The 20654-nt window shown below is 45.6% G+C and overlaps 1 protein-coding gene across 1 annotated transcript; it reads right to left on the reverse strand.

The window, feature by feature from the left end:
* serpinh2 (serine (or cysteine) peptidase inhibitor, clade H, member 2) lies at positions 1-15378 on the reverse strand. The gene is made up of 5 exons (XM_086197949.1): positions 15188-15378; positions 14284-14921; positions 9832-9924; positions 9075-9307; positions 1-560 (listed from the first exon to the last, which is right to left on the reverse strand). Exons 2-5 carry the CDS (start codon positions 14912-14914, stop codon positions 255-257), a joined length of 1263 nt encoding a protein of 420 aa, XP_086054075.1. The 5' UTR covers positions 14915-14921; positions 15188-15378; the 3' UTR covers positions 1-254.
* Positions 15379-20654: the final 5276 nt, after the last annotated feature.

A 20654-nucleotide genomic window follows, 5' to 3' on the forward strand; every position in this document is an offset into this window, starting at 1 on the left:
TGTTGCTGTGTGTGTGTGTGTGTGTGTGTGTGTGTGTGTGTGTGTGTGTGTGTGTGTGTGTGTGTGTGTGTGTGTGTGTGTGTCAAGTATGGCTGTGTCAGTGTCAGTCAGTGCGAGTCTATGCGGCTTGGATGTATGACAGCCAGCCTGATGTGATAGTGTGCCATAGAGTGTGACAATATCACGACTTAGAAACCTGTCTGGGAGAGCAAGAGACCCAACCCAGGACAGACGAGGTGGGGGGGGGGTGGTATCTACAGTTCATCGTGCAGGGCCTCTCCCTCTGCCAGGTCCAGAGCTCCCATCAGCAGCAGGGCTCCACTCTTCTTCTCTCTCACCAGGATGATGAACGGGTGATCGGCGTAGAACAGCTTGGGCTTTTCTACGTTCTCCTCTTCGAGATCGTCACTTCCCTTCCCGGCGGTGGCAGCCAGCTCCAGAGAGGCCCAGTGCAGGACGGCGCCCAGGTGAAGCTTCCCTTTACTCTTGTCTGCCACCCCGGACAAATCAGCCACCTTCTGGTCCCACACGTCTGTCAAGCCCAGCGCGGATAACGGTTTCTAAAAAACAGGGAAGAATTTTTTTAAAAAAGAAAAGACAAGAAGGCGATGGAATGTATAAACTGCCTTGAATACATTCCCCCAGAAGCTTAAGGCCATCCTATATAGAGACGTTCAGCGAGCAGCTGCCAGGACGCTATCAATTATGCACACGAGGAGACCAAACAACATGTGGGAGGGAAAAGTACATTTTAAAATTTCATGATGCTGTGACATTCAGAAGTGGGGAGACATGGACTGACCTTTTCAGAGTCTGCCACATTATTAACGTAAACATAAATATACCCTCCAAAGCTGGTGAATCAATAAGTTTGCTGAAGGAATATTTGGGTTTTTTTTTTTTTTTTTTTTAAGCGCTAACGTTCCACTGGAGACGGCTGGGAGGGCTGACAGTTGTCCTTGTTGTGATCTGGCAGAACAAAGTGGGCGACAGGGAGAGAGGACAACGGAAGAAGGAAGCAGAGGATGAATAATTTAAGAGTGATGCCCCGTGACCTCAGCACCTCCTTTTGTTTTGCCTCTGATATGAATTCTACAGAAAGTCGTCGTCATGACAGGTAGTTTATCCTCCCATGGCAGAGGGCCACTCACAGTGACAGGGCTTTGCTAGGGGCCAGGTGAAAGCATGTGTGAGTGTGTGTGGGTGAGCGGGAGGAAACGTTGCAGATGAAAAACCATGTTTTCAGCTTTAACTTTTACCGTTAGACAACAGCAAATCTGGACTTGCGTCTCAAAAGCCATGTTGTTATAGCTTAATATAGTGCAACTCCAGGTAGTTACAACCACACGCTAATGGACAACCGCAACGACCCGTGTACCATATCTGTTTTGCTACTTAAAAGTTGATACACGCATGCAAGAACACGGACAACACAAAATAAGTCGATTAAGTAATCGACATCTGTCACTCCAACCCACGTTTTCATGCTAAATGTAGTCCACCACACCCCCCCTCTCTCTCACTCACACACACACACACACCTTGCTCTAATGCAATTCTATTGTCCTCATCCATTATTCCTCCACACTTCTTCCACACGCTACCCTCTACATCACTGTCTTCCTCTGCTACTCTGCCATGTGCCTGGCGTCCCCGTCCCTTATCTGCCCTCTACTGTGCCTCCATTTTACCCTGCACTTCCTGCTCTCTAACTCCTCACCGCCTCATCCCTCTCTTCCTCTGACAAGCCAACCCGCCGCAGCATACTTCTGGATCTCCTTCGGCGATCATTTCGAGGCGTAGCCACAATGGGGAGACAGAGGCGGCTGGATTCCTGGAATCACTGGGGATGAGTAGGGGAGGAAGAGCAGCTGGGCTCTCGTGTCCGTCGACTTCACCAGTTTTCCTTGCTCACTTGGTCTGCAGCAGTTATACTACCAAGCCTTCCTCTCTAACTCTAGCTCTGCTTGACAAGGCAAAAGCACTTGGTTATTTTTCTTTCTTTCTTTCTTTTTTTTTGAAGTAATACAGTCTTTAAAAATTAAGGGACTCTGTGGCAGGGTGCTGGGAGATGGGCCAAGAGGATCCTCGTGCACTGCAGAGGTGTGGCACTGCATTACATGGAATGAGAAACCTCTGGGAGGTGCTCTTTGCCTGCCCTTTCTCTCTGATGCACTGCATGAATCTTAGATGGAACAGTAGCAGGCAGACTGCTGATGCCTCACACACAACATCAACCAGCTATTTGTCTGCGAGTGAGGGCCACGGGCATTGTCAGCCCATAGCTTCCTCTTTGTAAGAGTGTGTAGTGCTTACTCGGCCTACAGCGGAGCAGTCTAACCAGGCATGGCATCAACCCTGAGGCATGCAGCACTCCGCGTCACATTATTTCAGCTCGATGGTTGAGCCCGCTAAGTAGCTTCTGGTGTCCTGTGGGGGTTTTAAAGGGATAGATGGTGGCAGCCAGGGGATGTTAAGCTTTATGTGAGGGAGCCACTGTGGTTGATGTTAGAAGACAGAGCAGACAAATTAATGACAAAAGGAAAGAGAAAGTGAGAGATCAGACAGAATCATCCACGTTGAGCTAACTGGTCACCTCAAGTGTCAGCCGGTGTGAAAGTTCTCTCTATGTCAGACCTGTAATTGACTGGCGATCTGTCTAGCCCGTAGAGATGGGCACTGATACCAGTATGTGACAGGGGCGATCGCTGGTGAATGTCGCTGGAAATCACAGCACAGTCGTACGTTTGCAGGTTGGGGTGTCGCGGCTAAGAAATCCAGAGTTTCAGAGGCTTGGAAACCGACAAACTTGCCCCTGAGAACCATTCTATTGTGAATTTGGCCGATAAAACACAGTCCCGTCCTAAGGGTGAGCTCAGACAGCAGGGGAGAGGAAAGGTCTCGCCTCGTCCGCGTTCAGGGGCAAGTCACTTCTTCGCTCACTCGTCTGCAGCCTGTTAAATTAACAAAATGAATGGAAATGTATATCAACCAACATTCAGTCTCTAAACCCTTTTTAAAAAGCAGTAAAGCGTTCCACGCCAAATTAATACAAAAAGAATAAAATGTACTTATTTTATATCAAAATTCCTTTCTTTCATTTTCCTGTTGTTACAATATTTCCAAATGACTCTTTTCCGTTACGTAATAATTTAACCAATCAAATAAGTTCAAAGGTTTGACCCACCCACCAATAAAGAGTCAGCCAAGGCTTATGATTGAGGCTCAATCACCAAAAACTATCTTTACCTTTTCAAAATAAGTTAATTCAGTAATGTGTCTCTCCTGCTGCTAGTCAGTACTGTGCAGCCATGTTGGTAGAAGTGACCCGTTTTATCACGTATCCTCGCTGTGACACCGTTCCAAAGATTACAGAACCTACTAAGAGTATCAAGACAATTATTTCCAACTTATTTCTTTATTTTTTGTTTTCCGCATGCCAGGAAACAGTAAAACAGACACCGAGAGGGGATTCCATATGAAAGCTGACTCGACAAAACAAAACAAAACAAAAAACAAAAAATCCCTCTATGACCCGCAGAGTAAAACACGCTTATTTCTTCATCAAATGACCACTTCTTTCTGTGACATGATGACAAAATTCAACACGCAGATGTAGCGATGTACTTAAGACGGGAATCGGCCGAATCCTCAACACTGCACCGGACGATCTTATCAACCTGGAACTGAAAAATGTGCCGAGCCTTTTGACAAGACCGAGTCTGACCTGGCACGATCAATAGTGACATTCGAATCATGACCGTAATCAACCGAACCCTGGTATAAAACCACGGGTATAAATCTCTGCCTGCATCGCTTCTGCTCCCCCTGGCTTAACAATCACACCCACCAAATGATTCTTTTAAGCTGTTGCCACCATAAACAACTCCAGACGTGCTCTGCCTTCTTCAATACTGCCCTTAATATCCTGCGTGGGTGGTTTGGAGTATGCGGTATGTGGCACTGGCATCATCGCAGCACCGTTTCACATCTGATGCAGCCTTTAAAAGAAAGCTCTTCTTTCTCTCTCTCTCTCTCTCTCTCGGCTCTCATCAGCTCTCTTGAGGCTTCAAAGCCCCTCCATCTCTTTGAGTTCAATAATACACCTATTGGTATCTTTATTTACATGAGCTTTTGAATGGTCAATATGCTCTCTGTCTCCCCCTCTCTCGCCCGCCCGCACATACAAATTAACTGCTTTCTACCGCACAAAGCTATTTTGTACCAAAAATGGGACGAGGAACCTTCACTTTTGGTGAGATATTTAACTAATGGCCACGTCTGATGAATTCATATGATGCAAGACAGTGGTAAAACAGCTGCCCCTCAACACTGTATACCGCGCTCTTGTAAATATTTGATGGCCTTTTGACCTCATTAGCCATGATTGAGTGAGCTCTTCAGTGCACACTCATATGTCTTAGTCACCGAGTGGAGATACAGCGAGGAAGGAGCTGGAGCTCTGACGTTAGTGTGTGTGACCAGGTCAGCTGCGGAGCAGAGACAGAGGGAGAGAGCGATGAGGGTGGTTTATTCACTGACCTCTGGGCCAGGCTTATTAAGAGGCTGCAGACTCCAACACAGTCTGCCCTTCACCAGAGAAGAACACCACAGATATGGAGAAAGAAATGGCAGAATTCAGCTATTTTTAGTTCTCTGTGACGCGTTCCTCCATGTCCCCAAGCTATCATTGACCCCCCCCATGCTCATGCTCCCTTGCCTGCTGCATGTCACTCCAATTTAGGTCAGCAGAGCCAAGGTGGAGCCGCTAAGTGATGGCATAATAGAGGCACACGTGAGACCTGCTAGAGGAACTAGATCACTGGGAAAGGGAGGAACGGCTAGTTTGAAGTGTGAGAGGAGACACACACTACCGGGGTGGTGTATTTGTCCAGTCGCTGGCCTCCCCACATTGACAGGCGGAGTGGTAAACAGCGTTAACACACGGTGATGAGCAATTATTTACTGGATCCAATTGGAAAAATGAATGTCAGAGAAGACATGGCAGGAAGTGCCTGGCCAGAGGGATTGGACACAGACGAAATAAGACTGGAGTGGGGTTTTCATAATGATTCCTCAAATGCACTTCTTTTTCCTCATAGAACAAATGACTCAAAATGGAGGCCAAAACAGTCAAAAGCTTATCCATAATTAGGTTGCATAATGAGAACACTGTACAGCTACTTTTTGTTATTTACAAAAGAGAAAAAAACAACTTTTTTTTTCTCCCTCTTCTTCTTTTGTCTGGCAAAGCCTCTTCAAAGAGGATCCCTGCAACAGTACGCACTTGTGCCTTTTCCCTGGCTAAGTTGTAGCCGTGTCAAAAGGAGATGTTTCAAGCTTTAGTTCTAGATTACTGCTTCCTCCCCGGAGAGTCCTCCTGACAATGTTAATGTCAAAAGCTTGTTCTTCAGGGCATGACCAGCAGAATAACATGGCAGTGTAAGATGTTTGTTAAACTACAGAGAGGGCAAAGTGAATTTCATCAGTTCATGATGAGGTTACAACGTACATCTAAAGTGGACATGGTAATAGGTTCCAGTCAGCATGCTCTGCCCTGGGGAATGGCTTTTACTGACATGCCCTCTGTATCTGTCAGCTTCAACTAACCTCTCACTTACTAGACCTCTTTCATTCCCCCACAACTAGCGTAGTACCACTCACTGTCCCTCAGCCTGAACCAACTCGGTATCACAGGGTTTGTGCGGTTGTGTGCGCTTTTTGCGCCTTGAACTGTCGGGACGTTTCTGACCAGTGTGTAGGAGCTATGAAAAAATGTGCTGTGCTAGTAGGGGGATAAGAAAAAAAAGAAACTCAGCACAAGGTAGCACGTGATTGTGAACCGTGTGAACTCCTAAACCAGCAGTGATGTATTTTTAATTGTGCATTAAGGGGTTGTAACATAGCCTGAGAGTGCGGTTGTGTATACGTAGTAAAAACATTCCTCCGTGTTGGAGCAACAGCAGCCGCAGAGACACCACGCAGGGATCAGCTGAACATAAGCCTCAAAAGGAAACTTTCTTTTCCCTGACCCACATCAGCGTGATACTGCCAGAGTTATGGACCCCTGAGTGATTCTTGCTACTCGTCTGTGCCCTTGCTGCTACTTCGTACGCTGGGCAGATACGTGCTCTTCCACTACACTGACAGTTATAGTCTCGGGTTTGACCTCTGAACCTTGACTCCCACACGCTGGCGTAGGTATCAACAGGGTCTGGTTCCTAGATGAGGGCTGTGAGGGTATTTTCACACCTCTGGTTCAAATTGATCAGAAGGTAAACTTTTTCAATCTTGGTTCAGATTGTTTTCACTGAATCTGCCAAGTGTTTTCATCCTGTGACCAGACTGTTTGTACTTGACTTCATCGTCTACGTTAATGGGTTTGAAGCCAACAGTGAGAATTTTGTCCCTGTTTCGTGTTCCTAATGTTTCCAAAATCCCCTCTGCAGACCGTCTTCTGTGCTGTTTTTCACTTCAACATGGTGGCAGCGCTGTTGTCAAAGAAGAACCACAGATTCCCCTCTTGGACCTCTGCATTCACCAAGTTCTCAGCCGTTCCTGTGTAGAATATTATGGGTTCAAAACAGCAATGCAACTCTGGTCAAATGATCAAACTCCAGTGCTGTTCAAATATGAATCAAGGTTCTTCCTCCCTTCTCTCCTCAACATCTTCGGAAACATTTGTTAGCGCAGCTGTAAAACAGAAGGTTCGTACACGGCCGCCACACTCTTCGCGCCGATGCTCTGTCCACCGCTGACCCACGGCGTCACCAGCCAACAATAGTTTCTCAGGAACCGTGATTACTCACCAACAGCTGTGCTCATAGTGCTGGCTTTTCAAGTTCAGCCCGGGGGAAGAAAAAAAACAAAAAACAATGCGGCAAAAGTTTGTTTTCATTTTTACATGCAAATTACGGAATCACACACCTACAGTGCTGCTGAATCCTCCGGTGCTGAGCGCCGCATGACTGGCATAACAGGCTCCATCTCCCATGTAGGAGAATGTTTTAGAATTCATTGGAATATATAACAAACTGTTGCCAGGATTCCTAATGAATTAAAAGCTGATTTATAATAAGATTACACATTGTGTAATCAAACAAACAAACAAACCTCAGCCATGTATCTGCTCACCAATACCAAACTCGATCCTTTTTCAGACCTCAGAATGAAATAAACAGCACAGACGGGCAGTATCGATCTCCTAAAGCCTCTCTAAAATCAACAGATTATTCATCGTTAAATGGTAAATTGTGATGGCACAACCTTCGTGCAGTAGCTGATATCCCACTTGCTCAAATGAAGTGCACTAAGGGAGAAAAGTGTACCAGAAGGTGCGAAAACACCCTCAAACATGGACACACTGGATGCCCGTTGTATGCGAGTACAACAGTACAAACGTGGGAAAGAGAGCGCCTGAATCAGGCCACGGCTTCAGTTATTAAGAGTGCTGAAGATGCAGAGGAAGACGGAAAAGCAGGCACGGAGGCCGTAGGTGAAGAATCCACGAAGGAGAGACGCGTAACAAACGCTGCACACGGAGCCTGAGCAGCGACAGAAGTGAGGAGACGTATGAATGGAGAAAAATGACTTGTGAAGGTGAAGGGAAAAAAAAAAACCCCTGAAATAAGCAAAGCACAAGTCGGGAGAGGGAGGAGGACAAGACGTGGAAAAGAGCAGGATGAAGGAGGTAAAGAAGCAATGAGAATCATGATTGGATAGCGCAGAGATATGAAATACAGTGTGGACACAGTAAATGAAGGAAAGATAGCAACTATGAGAAGAAAGTTCACCTAGAAGGAATGAGCTACTGCCTCTCCTCTGCTCATTTAATGTACCGAGGGCATCACCCCAATCTGCTGAGTACAAAATAAGACCAAACAAATCTGATAAAAATGAAGCAACAGCCTGCAGGGTCTCACTCATTCCTAAGATTTGCCCCAAAAAAGCTAAATAAAATTTCAAGAGTAGCACACTTGCATGTGCATGCAAATATTGCTGATTTGGACCCAATTTTTTTCTGGAGCTCAAGGAAAAGATCTAAGTCATCTGACTGAAATACATGGAAACACTCTCTAATTTTGTTCAAATTCTTCATGAATCTTTCTCACAGAAACCCATCCACCCCCCAGGTGTGGCTCAGCAGCAGGCTGACGAAACAGCAGGATTATTGCATGGACAAAAAAACAAAACAAAACAAAAAAAACACGCGAAAATGTACAGATTTATTATGCAACACTTAAGAAGCACAAGTTTGGAGGTGGCGTGCAGAGCGCTGGGCCGTGAGCGTACATGGTAGCTCTCTCGTTAGCTACATGCCCCTCAAGAACACCGCCATCACCTGCTGCTGGATAATTGGGAGTTTTCCAGCAACAGCAGGAAGGAGATCGATGATGCAGCTTTTGTAAATTATACCCCAAAACTATGGAACACAATACCAGCAGATAAGAGAGAAGCAGCTCACTGGATGTTTTCAAAAAGAAAGCTTTAAACTTTATTCTTTACTTTAGCTTTCATCTAAATTTGCACTTGCTCTCTGCTGTACCTTTTTTTTTTTTTTTTTTGGAAAGAACTCTACAGTTTGTGTTCAATGTGTTTTCCTCTTTTTAAACATTTTATCATAATCTTACTTTATTTCCATCTCCTTTTGTGCATCCTGGTTCTGTTCTCTTTTTCCAAAATATCCTTCTGATGGGATTTTAATGTTCTTTTCATTATCAACCTAACAATAATAATAATAACTTTGAGATGTCTCCAATGTCACTTTTTGCCTGACAATCATCTGATGCAACAGTTGGTTTGTACAATCAAACAATTAAGATCTAACTGTCGGAAATGGCCTGAACCTGAAAGCCTGTTTGCACCGTACCAGGCAGACGGCGTGATGTCATTTCCAATATAGAAGTGCACATGTTAGAGCGGCACACTTGTGCATTATTCATGCTGTTTACTCATCATAGGGACCCTGTCAGCTGGAGGCAAAGGGGAAGTGCTCACTGACATTCCTTTCAACAAATCTGTGTGAGAGGAGCCATTTGTGGAGGTTCTACCGCTCAGATAGTGGATGCACTGACCTGCAGGCTGAGCGTGCTGCTGATGTTGGCTTTGGGCAGCGAGATGGAAACGCTGGTGAAGTTGGTCTTCTCCAGCCATTTGGACAGCTGCTCCAGGGTCAGGATCTTTTCCAACCTGGACAGGTTCTCGACGTGGAAGGGCAGCAGGAGCACCAGGCTGGCCTTGCCTCCCCACAGGGACACCTCTAGCACCTGCACCATGTTTTCCACGTCTTCATGATGGCGGTACACACCTGGAGGAGACAGTGGGGAGGAGGCGGCAATGGCAGAGGGAAGATGAGCGTGTCACAGAAAGAAGGTGAGACTCTATCATGATGTGAAACGGCGACAGTGTCAGAGCAGAGACGAGGCTTCATGCTCGCATTTCAGCTGCAGCGAGGTAATGCGACCCGATTAAATGAATTCCAGCATGATCTGAACGCAACCCTTGAAACAAAAAAGTATCACTGAAACAATCAATTTTACAAACTGGAAAGGACGTAACAATAGAACATTAAATAGAATGCAACGCCTCCAATATTGTTACTGCTGTCATGGAACAAATTCACTCTGCCTTGTTGTTGTTTTAAGAGAATACATAAAATATGAGAAGCCTGTTAAATAAATGATAAGGTGCACAGTGATAGGTGGGGAAACAGATTGGTCCTTACAGATGTTCAAGCTATTTTAGAACCTGATTAGTTTTCACCGCATTTATTTGCTGGCAGGAGTACAACAACGACAGACTGCTTCCTCTCTCTCTCTCTACCTCCTTTACCTGCTCGGTGCATCATCATCACTTTGGTATATTTCTTCCCCAAGAAGGTGCGACGGTCACCGCTGTCCTCGCTGAACTCCCTCTCCCACAGGCCTGAACACACACACACACACACACACACGAAACAGCCGTTTTGACATGGAGAGGTTGCAGTAAAATATTGAAAGAGGTGAGGAGGTGGACACTGTGTTAAACAATGCCATGTTTATGTAAGACGTACAGAGCTCACACACAGTGACACTGGCTGACACGCTTTATGAATCATTGATATTTGCTGCCCATTAAAAAAGGTCCTCTCAAAGCTGCTGAGTCGGAGCACTAAACAGACGCAGTTATGAGGTCTTTGAGGCTGCAGCGTGCCGACTGTTGCTGAACACACCCCACTTGGCCCTGCTCACCCCCTGACATCTGTCAATTTAGGAGGGGGCGGAATTACTGTTGTAATAGCCTCGTAACACATTCCCAATGCCGCCGGCGCCGCCGCCCCTGATTCTAGAGCAGGAGACACTCGACAGAGTAAGGAGGTCAGACAATGAAGGCTCCCTCTGAATGCCACCAGCAATGACTTTCCTTAAAAAAAAAAAAAAAAAAAAAAATCTTTATTGATCATCATGATCCAATTTCTAAGGCTCAATAATGCCAAAACTGATTACATGCTTCATTTGCCCTGATGAACGTGCGGTAATAAAGGGCCTGGCTTTTTTTTTTTTTTTAAATTAAACCTTCACATCAGACCGTCTGGTGAAACGTTTGCTCCAACGTAGCAGCCAGATCCTCACGCCTGTTCAGACAAAGGAGGAGGATACACCAGCGATCCAGAATTTTCCAGCAAAACTGAGAGAAAGGACGAGGCCAACAGCCCCAGTCTTTAAGATCCCTTCGCTTCATCCCTACCACTTTAAATGCCGCAGCTTCCTCTTCCTCATTTAAAGAAATAATCAACATAACGTCAGTTTACCAACACTCTTCATGTCTCATCTTCTCTAAGAATTCACTCAGGCACTTTCAATCATCAATTTCCTCCTTGTGATGTCACAAATCATGCTCGTCAATCTTGTAATCAGACTGCCAATTTTAAAAAAAAACAAAAAACGATAAAACACAATGAATGTGAAAATGGTTTTTCAAACTCGGCATGCGCACCATTCGACACGATCTCAAACATTCACCGCTGGGAACCAGAAGAGCAACGCCTTCGTATACTTAAATAAAACACTTCTAGCATTCGGATGTGGACCAAATCCTGCACACATGTAGAGCCTATCACTGTTAATATGCCGGGATCCTGCCATACAGCTCTGCGTGACATTTCCTCAGTCACACATGTCCTGATGATGACGGACTTGAACCTGCACAAATCAACCCTTCAAGTAGCTGTAAAAACTGGACGCTGATTAATTTTCTGCTCATCAATTGAATGACTGATTATCACCGTTGGCTAACCTCTCACAAATCACTCCCAATTAGTAACCTGCCAGTCACAAACGGTAGCAACACTTGCGCCGGCATGCCGAGGGGGGGGCTTGCCTGCACAAGTCCCAGGCCTTCCTTGCACTGAAACGCGACCGCCCTGGAATTCCAAAAACGACTGGCTGAGAGTCACCTTGAAGTGAAGTCATGACGATGCGTGATTTCCACGTGTGTGTACGCAAAGAAATTTGTCGAGCAGAGATTTATTGACCTCGCCAGGCAATGTGGTCTGTGTGTGTGTGTGTGTGTGTGTGTGTCTGTCTAGACAAGCTGGGCCTGTTTCTGGTTTGCACTGCATTATCTTCTTTTATAGGACAGCACAGCAGCCAAGGGACTGGCATTGCTGGAGTTGCTGAATCCATTAATATCCATCAACAGTAAACAATGAGACAATTGCACGGCTTTCAAACCCAAACGCTCGCGCAGCCTTTGCAATTCATATTGTAAACTTGAGGCTAAAAAACCAGAAGAGAATCAATGAAAGCGACCGGCTCCCTGTCCTCCCTCATCAACGTCTGATTACAAGTACTTGTGGTATTTCAGAAGCTGTTATTAGAGGTTAAATATGTGGGGACTCGCTGTTCTCTCTCTCCCCCTTTCTTTCCTCTCCTTCCCAAGTTCTGGCGTTATCTTGTGTAGAAATTTCTCAATTCTTATTTTTCTTCTGTCTCCAGCGTTTGTTTGTCAAAAACAGGAACAAAGACTGAATTAATTAACTAATATATGGACTGGAACTCCCAAGGTAGACCTTTCACATCCCTCAACTGTCAATCTCTTCCACTCTCTCTCTCTCTCTTCTTTACCTCTCTAACTTTTTGTTCCTCGTGTCTTTGTGCCTCAACCAGACCTCTTTCTCCCGGCGCCTTTCTTTCCCCTGCAATCCTCGTCTCAGCCCTCGGACTCTCAACGCGGCTCGGCAATAAACATGTGTCTTTCAACGCTGCTTCCAGGAAAAAAATGAAAAGGAAAGAGAAAACGGAGAGGTTCTTAAACTCTCCGCTGCGATAATTAACTAAAGAGAGTGAAACAACAAAAAGAAGAAGCTGCAGCACTGCTGCTTTATCACACTCAGCTATTTGTTTTAGGATCCTTAAATCTAACAGATAAAAAGTTAGGCAGGAGTAATAAGGAAACTATCGACCGGTTTAAAATTATGAATCAAAACTAAAGGAATTCAATTTTCCGTAATCTCATTTGCGTGCTGCAATCTGCCTCATGATCTAATTTGTGTATTTTTTCTCCCCCCCACCCCCTAAAAATTAATGAAGCGACCAACGCAGGTTGGTTCAGTGGAAAAAAAAAACAACCAAAAAACTAATTTCATAATGAAGTCAAAACATCAAACAAAGGAAATTAATTAAATTGCTTATCAATGTATATTCTGTCAGGGAATGTTATTTTCTGAGGGCTGTCTATCTGTTGTTTTCACTTCAGCAGCCTTGTCGTCTTTGCTCCTAATAAAAAAAATAATACCTGCAGGAGGGAACGGAAAGAATAGAGGAAGACAGAGGCAGATAAGGGATGTGAACAGGAGCCTTGTGGGAAGAAGAGGAAGAGGAGACAGGGGTAGATTAGACCCACGATAAACAATGACAAAAGCACGGGGAAAAAAAAACAAAAAAAAAACAGAGACAAACGCCACAAAAAGAACAAGCGGAACGGAAGGATATATTTAACACATCATCATCTTTTGTCAGGACTGCAAACAAAAATGAGATCCGACGTCAGCAGGTATACAAACGCCGGCCGGGGCTCGGGGAAGGAGAGAGATGGCAGATTATATTCTTGAAAAGTTACCATAAAAATGAAAACTAAGCTTTTCCTTTGACTCACTGGTGAAATAAAGGCTTGGTGTCCGACATCAGTTAAGAGCTTATAAAATGAATCCGCTCTTTAATCTCAAGTAAAACTTTTTATCGGGCGCTGTGATGAATGCTTATCGCTGCATAGATTATAAAAAAATTATTTGTTGTTGGGGTTTTTTGGGGGGTGGGGGGGGGGGGTGAGGATGTAGAATCACAGATGTAACTGGATTTGATCCGACCGGTCAACACAGACGCCCTCCGCAACGAGAGGATCCGAGCCAAATTGGAGCTCTCGCAGCACAGATGTTCAGCGTGACACAGACAGAGGGGGAGAGAGAGAGGCTGGACACTTGTTACTCAATTATTTAAGATGACACATCACCCCCCCCCCACCCCCCGATGGAAGATGAATATGCTCTCGGTGATAGACCCCAGAATCATCCTTTATCCGCTGTGTACACCAGCTGGAGTCCACCGCACACAGGTGGGCACGCTGGCACAGCCTTAGTGGGAGAACTGGTGCATAAGAAGGAACACGGCACGGGACTAGAACCGAGCAGAACTCCACCGGTTCCTGAGCGTAATTAGACGTGCAGCCAGCTGGCATCAAGAGTCGTTTCAGACAGAATCACCGTCAGGTATGTTTTAGTCAAACGACGCATGAATAAATATGTCTGCAAACATCGTGACAGACACAGGATTCCAGGAGTTGTGGAGTGAATGTTGCTGCAGAAGAAGACACACAAATTACAGCTCCTTTTTTCCCAAGAAGCGGTTGGAGTAGAATAAATCAGGCTGCGTGGTTCCGTCAGATGGCGGGCGAAGCAACGTATAGAACGGGTTGTCTCTTCTCATTTTTTTGGCCAAATACCAGCATAAAACAACTCCTTTCACTTGGAAAAGTTGGAACTGTTCTTTGGAGGCAGCTGGTGTTTGACATGTCCTGGATACGAAGAAAAAGTTTGGGAATAATTTGTGAGTTTAATCTTTTAAAAAAACAAAAAACAAAAAAAAACCAGCTCAAGCAGTTGTGACATCATCAGAATCCCTTGATGGCAAAATGGCCATTCACTTTCCATGTCTTTTCCTGGTTCGACATCAGATGTACGCAGTACTGAACGGATGTTACCATGGAAACAGATGGATGCTTTACTCCCTGCAGAGAGCTTGAACGTACCTTTAAAGCGCAGGGCGTGGGACACTATCAGGGCTCCAGCCTTCGCCTGGACTTCATCCAAAAGAGGAGCGCCTTCCAGCCCAGCGAGTCCAGCCTGGGCCCAGCCGTGAAGCTCCTTCAGGTCAGCCTTGGAGCCCCCCTTCCCAAGCGTTTTGTGCTGCAGCCGGAACCTGGTCTGGCTCTCCTTCACGAAGGCCTTGCTGAGAGGAGGAGTCTGCTTGGAAAACATAGCCGAGGCGGCGTGCAGGTGAAAGCTGGTCTCATTGGCTTCAGTGAGGCTCTTTAACGCCCCAGACAGAAGCTCCCCAGCCTTAGCTTTAGGCTGGCCGGGTGACTTTAGGAGATCCTGAATCTGGCTGGCGGTGGCCCCCCCCGCACCTCCAGCCAGAGCTCCAAGTGAGGAGGCCACCAGGACAGGGGAGAAGAGAGTGTTAACCAAGCTGGAGTCGGAGCGGAGGGCCTTGTACAGACGTAGACCCAGATCCCAGGTGGGGTCACCCAGGGGTGAGGGCAGCTGCGGTGGGGGGGTGGCTGGGGCAGCTTGGCTCGTCTTGGGTGAACTGGTGGTGCTGCCCCCCACCAGGAGGACTGGCAAGGAGAGGAGGAAGCAGAGAGAGAGCCTGGGCAGCATGGCAGACCTGCAGGCGTGACACACAGAAGACATCACGGTTCACTTTCAACAGAGGAGCCAGCCTAAGCACCCCCCCCCCCCCCCCAGCAACATTCTCGTTACAAACCGGAAACTGACAATTAACTCAGATGAAGGTTAACTGGATAAACGGATAAAAGGAAGACGGTAAAATGCAGAGTGTGCGGCGAAAGAGGGACGTGTGACGTCAGCTCGCTCGGGTCGGGATATCCCGAGGAAAGAAGAGAAGAACTCAGGCGTGTTGCTCCGCGTTACCGTTGATAATTCCGGGGTTTGTTCTTCTCCTTCGCCACTCTCCTGCCAGCTGTCAGCTCCGAGGACGTGGAGGACCGAGAGCCCGGTCTCAGACCTCAGACGTGGCAGCGCAGAGAGGAAGTTCCCCCAGCAACTTCTCCCCGGGAGACGAGTTCGGTTTTCCCGAAACTTCCACGGAAGCTGTGCACAGTTTAGGAGCGTCGGATAAATCACAGCGATTTAGCACATGAACGTCACACGACTTGAGCCAAAGTAGAAACAGTGGTGGAAAGTTGTTGATTGTTAATTCAGTATAATTTTGAAGTATCGGTGTAGTACTTTTTATTTAATAATCTGAACACATTAATTACTTTGAAAGAGGAAGATTTTGCATCGAAGAACCTGATGAAGACGATGTACTTTAAAATTTAAATCCTGCCAGCCACAAGAATATACTTTTGCACCGGAAAAAAAGTACCCATTTCCTGGATTAGAGTTCTCTTTTATCAATGTATTTGTACTTTTACTTGATTAAAGGAACTGCTCCTCTGACAAGAAATACCCAGATAACAGTATCTCTGGTACAATAGATCCCAAATCCTACTTGAGTAAAAAAAAGAGAAGGACTTTATGTTGTGTTGAGCATTATAAATACAAGTACACATTCTACATGGTTTGTGTATATGACAGCAAAATCTTCCTCTTCAAGGTAATTAATGGGTTCAGGTGGATGTAGTTGAGTGAAAATGACAATACTTCTTTGACATGTAGTGAAATGAAAGTAAAAGTAAAACTTAAAACGTAAACACAGTACTCAAGAAAATATAGATCCTGTTACAACCAATTTCTATTAAGAGAAATGCTCGGCTATGATACTGTAGAAGTTTATATACTTCAATTAAAAAAGTACCATGCTGCATTTAGCTGGGAGGGATACTGCGTCTGGCTTCAGCTTTCAGAACTTCATCCATACGTTCACAAGACAGATTTGTGTTAACCTCTTGATCCCGGCTCAGTGGGGGTTGTAGTTCCTAAAGTCATTCAAGCGGGGTCGCTAATGGTCTTCTCATGGCCTCTGCTATGACCCCCCCCCCCCCCCACCCACCCCTGTGAGAGGCTGCTGTGTGTGCCAGGGCCTCCCAAACATGACACCCAGGCCTCCCAGTAGATAGGATGTGAACCACAGAGACAGGACTCACGAGGGGAAGCTTTTTCTCTTTTATTGCGGTTTAGCTTTTAATCCTGTGTTCAGATAAACACTCGCTTCTATGTTCTTCAAATTAGCCCACAAGTAGGTGTGCTAATAACTGTCGAGGAAAAGTAGAACAGACCTTCCACATGTCCTCATTTCTGCATTCCCCTCATTTCCGCTTTTTTTTCCCCCTCATCTGACCCCCCCCCCCCCCCCCAACTCCACCCCACCTACAACAGAACAAGGACTGGAGAGCTGATAACTTGTAACACACAGCTTCAGGGTAGGGATTATAACCCAAATTGAGGGATGGAGAATGGTCATATAGGATCCTAATCAATAAATGTAGAGATAAACTAAGGAGGCTAGAGAAGGATCAGAGAGGGATATGGAGGAAGATAACTGCTCCAGACCACCAATGCTCAGCAATCAGGCCGAACATGACAGCTTGTAGACCCAACCAATTATTTACCCCAGCCAAATCAATAGCGCTCTCTCCGAAAGATAGCCATCAGCGGCACTATCTGGAACACATTCGCAGCAGAGAGCACAAACACACACTCAACTCTTTGCTCGCTGCAAACACAGCACAGACACACGGTTGTTCTTTCGAAACAAGACATTAATCATCTAATTTTTGGACATCCTCGTCAACAAGAGGACCATAAAATCAAATCACGCACCTACAACAAACAGGGGGGGGGGGGGGGGGGGGCGCTCCACTACAGAGGTCTTAACCCTCACCAGAGGAGCTGCCGCCCCCTCCTGGGACCCTCCAGCACCGCATCACAGTCAGGTCTCGTCAGTAATGAGGAGAGACGCATATTACAGCGCAGGTAATTCAGACACACACACACACACACACACACACACACACACACACACACACACACACACACACACACACACACAAAGCAGGCAGCGTGGTTAAATGAGCCCCGGGGGAACTGGTTAGGAAGCCTCTCTGTAGGCACCTTGTGCGACCGGGGATTTGAAAAAGGATGCACTTAAACCACAATGGGGCTCCGCCTCCTTCCTTTCACCCCGCCCTGCCTCGGCCTCACCTCTCCACGCCTACGTCCGGCTTTGATTCCAACTCCAGATGTCATTGTCTTAAACAGTAAACGGTGTGTTTCACCTTGCGTGTTATCCAGTTATGCGGCTGTTAGCCATCCCTCTTAGTTGTTGTTGAGGTTAAACGCCTCTAGCTCAAGGGCTCTGCAGCAGAATCAACACCTCCCAGTGGAAGCCATTATGGTCACTGCCAAAGAGCCTACAGCTGCAGTCCTGTTCTTCCTCTCATTTTCTCTTTAGCGCATGTTCACTGTTTCACACATTCTCTTGCATACATTCATTCCACCCTTCCTCTCCCCTCTGCTCCTTCCAGAATTTCCCTTCACACTTTTCTTGGACTCCTTATCTCCTTTATTTTTGCCCTTTCCTCTTCACTAGAGATTTATGTTGTTCTTGCTATATTCCTTTTGATACACACACACACACACACACACACACACACACACACACACACACACACACACTTTCATTTCTAAAAAAGACAATTGACATTTGCTGGACAAGACATAAATCAGACAGAACCCCTTTTTCCCTCCAACGTATCTCGATTAAATCCCACCTCCATCTTCTCACTAACATCTCTCACCTCTTCTTCCAGCCTGTCAACCCATTTCCTCTCCATTTTGTCACCTCCTCCAAATCTTTCACCAATACTCCTACCATTTTTTCCTCCCATCTTTCTCCTTCTTCCCTCTCCAATACTGTCAAATTCTCACAGATTTTGGCGTCTGCACAGAATAAACAATTTGGAACATGTGAACTCATCAGTTCTGGTCTGCATGTTTGAAATGGGTCAGAGCTGATGACAACCAGTTGAGATCTGGTTCAGAGCCCCATATGGATAGAAGTCCTGTCCTTCTCTAGCATGCGGCCCTTTCAACTTAAAGCTCTTAATTGATGTGTAACCAAGCTGCAAAGCTGTAACCACGATTTATTTTGAAGGATTTCTTTAACCTCATCCTGGCTGGAGATCTTAGCCGCCACACGGCCTCACTGTAAATAAAAGAAGAATGTGCAGTAACGGGATTGATGATGATAAATGTCCGGAATGTTGGAATGACATTATAAACTGTTGAAAACCAGCAAATGAAAAAAGAAAAGAAAGACTGAAGAGGGAATAAATAGATGAAGACGTGATGCAGGATAATCCAAAGTGGATGTTTAACTTTATAGATCTAAAACTGCATTTAGAGAGTGTTTTATCATTTTGAATCCAGGGCTAAACTTCACAAGGCAACAGGAGGTGTGGATGGACAGATGGAATGAAAGAAGCATTTAATCGATGGAGAGAGGGCAGTGGGGCGGGGGCGGGGGGGGGGGGGGGGTGATGAAGGGCAGTGGTTAAACAGGACCAAAATCACACACACATCTGCTGTTCATCTCGAGTGTTTCCAATAAGCTTTAAATGTTTCCTGGAACTCTGAAGTGTACCGAGCTGCCAAAACAGAAGGTTGCTGTTTGCTTTTCTTTGTGTGAAGAAAATAGGTGGTCTCTTGACTTCTTCTTCTTTTCTTTTTTATTAGACGTTACTATAAATTACCAAAAAATAAAAATCGGGGAAACGCAACAGTACACGCATACATGGAGACAGACACCTACACAGCAAGAAAGGCAAATAAGTGGCTTTTAATGTGTTCAGTGAGTCAGACAGGAAGGCAAATGCCAAGCACCCACATGAGTAAACAGCTGCTTCAAGCAAGTGTTGACAACTATCTTTATAGGAATTAAATATTGCTCTTAACCCTGCCCCGACTACCTGCCACGCATGTGACTCAGACCCCTCACTTTCTGACGCATAACCCTTAAACACACACACTCATAAGTCCCGTGCAAAAAAAAAAGAAAAAAAAAGTCATGAATATGGACATACCTTCAAAAGAAAGATATACTGACACCCTCACCCACCCACGCACTCACAAACATACAGCTTATATCCTCTGGCGGTGCATTTGCCAGCAGCCAGCTGGTACTGTCATGTCTGATAGGCTGGAACAGAGACAGAGATGGAGATGAGGCCGGGAGAGGAACGCGGGAAGGAGGGAAGGAGGGAGGGAGGCAAGCTGGGGAAATATCTACAGCAGAATGCATTAGGAAGAGCCTTGTCTGTCTGCTTGAGTGTGTTACTGATCGGGAGAACCGTATCCAAGTCTGGCAAGTCAGAGCACCGTCTCATTTGGATCCACGGGGAGTTTCTCCATCCCAACTTTCTGACATATTTACTTGAGTGACCTGTGACTTCCACGCTTTGTTTTAAACTAAATGGTATCATGACAATAATAAATGTTGCTTCACCACAAGTGAGAGATTTCTGTTCCTAATTGCGTGTAAGTGTTGCTGTTTTTTGGGGGTTTTTTTTTAACTGCAGAAGACAAAACAACTCTAATTAAAATGTTCTAGATCAAGAAAAATAACTCAGCGATGATGTGGCCGTGTGATTTTTTTTCTTTTTCTCCAAAAAAAACCAAAATAAGCTCATTCTTCAAATAGTCCAAACAAGTGCATGTCACTGTCATGATTCCAGTATTTTGCAATTTATCCCCTGACAAGACAATTGTAACCTGCTAATATGAGAGAGCGAGGCTGTTGTTTGTGAGCGCTAACAGATAAAAGATGACAAAACTCACAGATTACTGATCGCAAAACCAAGTAAGGACAAATAATCCCCGGGGAAGGAGGAGTGGAAGTGTTTCAGAACTGCTATGGTGACATTTTTCAGTTCAGTTCATGGACACTGACAATTCACAGACCAGTGACAAATTAAAGGTGGGGGGGGGGGGGGGGCGACACATGCATGAAATCATCATCCTGTCATGTTTCGTGGGAAGATGCGTGACTGATAAAGTTGATCGAAATTCCAGCTTCAACTGGAAAGCACCACCAATGGCAGCGTGCATTCCTCTGGGCTTCCATTGACGTATTCAGTCCAGAATCGCAGCCGAGCTGTCGTCAAGGAAAGCAGCAGAATCTCGCCTCTTGGGCTTCCGTGCTGATTCCGCCTGATTGGCGTTTGTGTCAAAGTCTGCTTTGAGATTTGCATTGAAGTGTTTCTTTTTGCATACAAACAGTTCAATCTCTGTTTGATTCATCAGCGATGGTAAACCATGCAAAGTCTGTAGATTCTGAGCACTTAGCGCTCTTAACACACGATTGGCTTCAGGAACATTTTCTTGATAAGATGGTGTTAAACTGAGAATGTTCCCTTAATTCCTCTTTGGAAATTAG

The sequence above is a fragment of the Aulostomus chinensis genome, chromosome 24 (assembly GCF_037954235.1).
Source record: "Aulostomus chinensis isolate RoL2024-O1b breed Wild chromosome 24, RoL_Achi_v1.0, whole genome shotgun sequence".
In the NCBI taxonomy this organism is placed as follows: Eukaryota; Metazoa; Chordata; class Actinopteri; order Syngnathiformes; family Aulostomidae; genus Aulostomus; species Aulostomus chinensis.

Bases quoted from the DNA above. Each gene is read 5' to 3' on its own strand.
- serpinh2 (XM_086197949.1), bottom strand. From the start codon at position 14,914: ATGCTGCCCAGGCTCTCTCTCTGCTTCCTCCTCTCCTTGCCAGTCCTC. The intron at 9,925-14,283 runs GTACGTTCAAGC...GTGTGTGTTCAG, and splicing joins CCACGCCCTGCGCTTTAAAG to GCCTGTGGGAGAGGGAGTTC. The intron at 9,308-9,831 runs GTAAAGGAGGTA...TGTCTCCTCCAG, and splicing joins GATGATGATGCACCGAGCAG to GTGTGTACCGCCATCATGAA.